Below are 482 nucleotides of genomic sequence, written 5' to 3' on the forward strand. Positions count from 1 at the left end.
GAATGCCACGGCAGGGATTTCACTCCCTCCCAACTGACGCTTCACCCGCGTGGCATTGCATATCCAGCAGCACGACTGCCTTCTGTAGAAATACCCACTTCTTGAATTCTGCCAGGCAGAATCAAGTACAAGGTAGCCTGCAATTTCAGAAAAACTGTGGTAACATCAGCAGTCTCTTCCAGTTGGCAGCAACACCTCTGCATAGAAAATTTCTGCTTCTGAAAACTAAGTTCTTAGTGGTCATTTGTAGCTCTCCAAGGAGTAAATCCACTGGTTGTCCAAGAAGGCTGAAACACAGCAACTTAGCCCCTACAAGCTGTTTGGAGACAAATCCCATAATACCAAAGCACTTCCTACAGGTGTAGGATGCTGATAATTTTTAGTTCATTTTCTTAGTGATACATTCAGTAACCCAGCATCAGACTCTGGAAAGTTACAGATCTTAGTCTGCTTTGGGGCTTTAATGTTTGTAAGTAGTGACC

At 44.2% G+C, this 482-nt stretch overlaps 1 protein-coding gene across 1 annotated transcript in view; it reads left to right on the forward strand.

The window, feature by feature from the left end:
* The window catches only part of MLNR (motilin receptor), a gene marked incomplete at its 5' end in the record, with an annotated part of 21,440 nt that overhangs the window by 765 nt on the left and 20,193 nt on the right, over positions 1-482 (forward strand). Inside the window, one exon of the mRNA XM_031056782.1 lies at positions 251-261. Coding sequence (XP_030912642.1) covers positions 251-261 — 11 coding nt within the window. The remainder of the gene's footprint in view (positions 1-250; positions 262-482) is intronic.

The sequence above is a fragment of the Geospiza fortis genome, unplaced genomic scaffold (assembly GCF_000277835.1).
Source record: "Geospiza fortis unplaced genomic scaffold, GeoFor_1.0 scaffold194, whole genome shotgun sequence".
NCBI lineage: Eukaryota > Metazoa > Chordata > Aves > Passeriformes > Thraupidae > Geospiza > Geospiza fortis.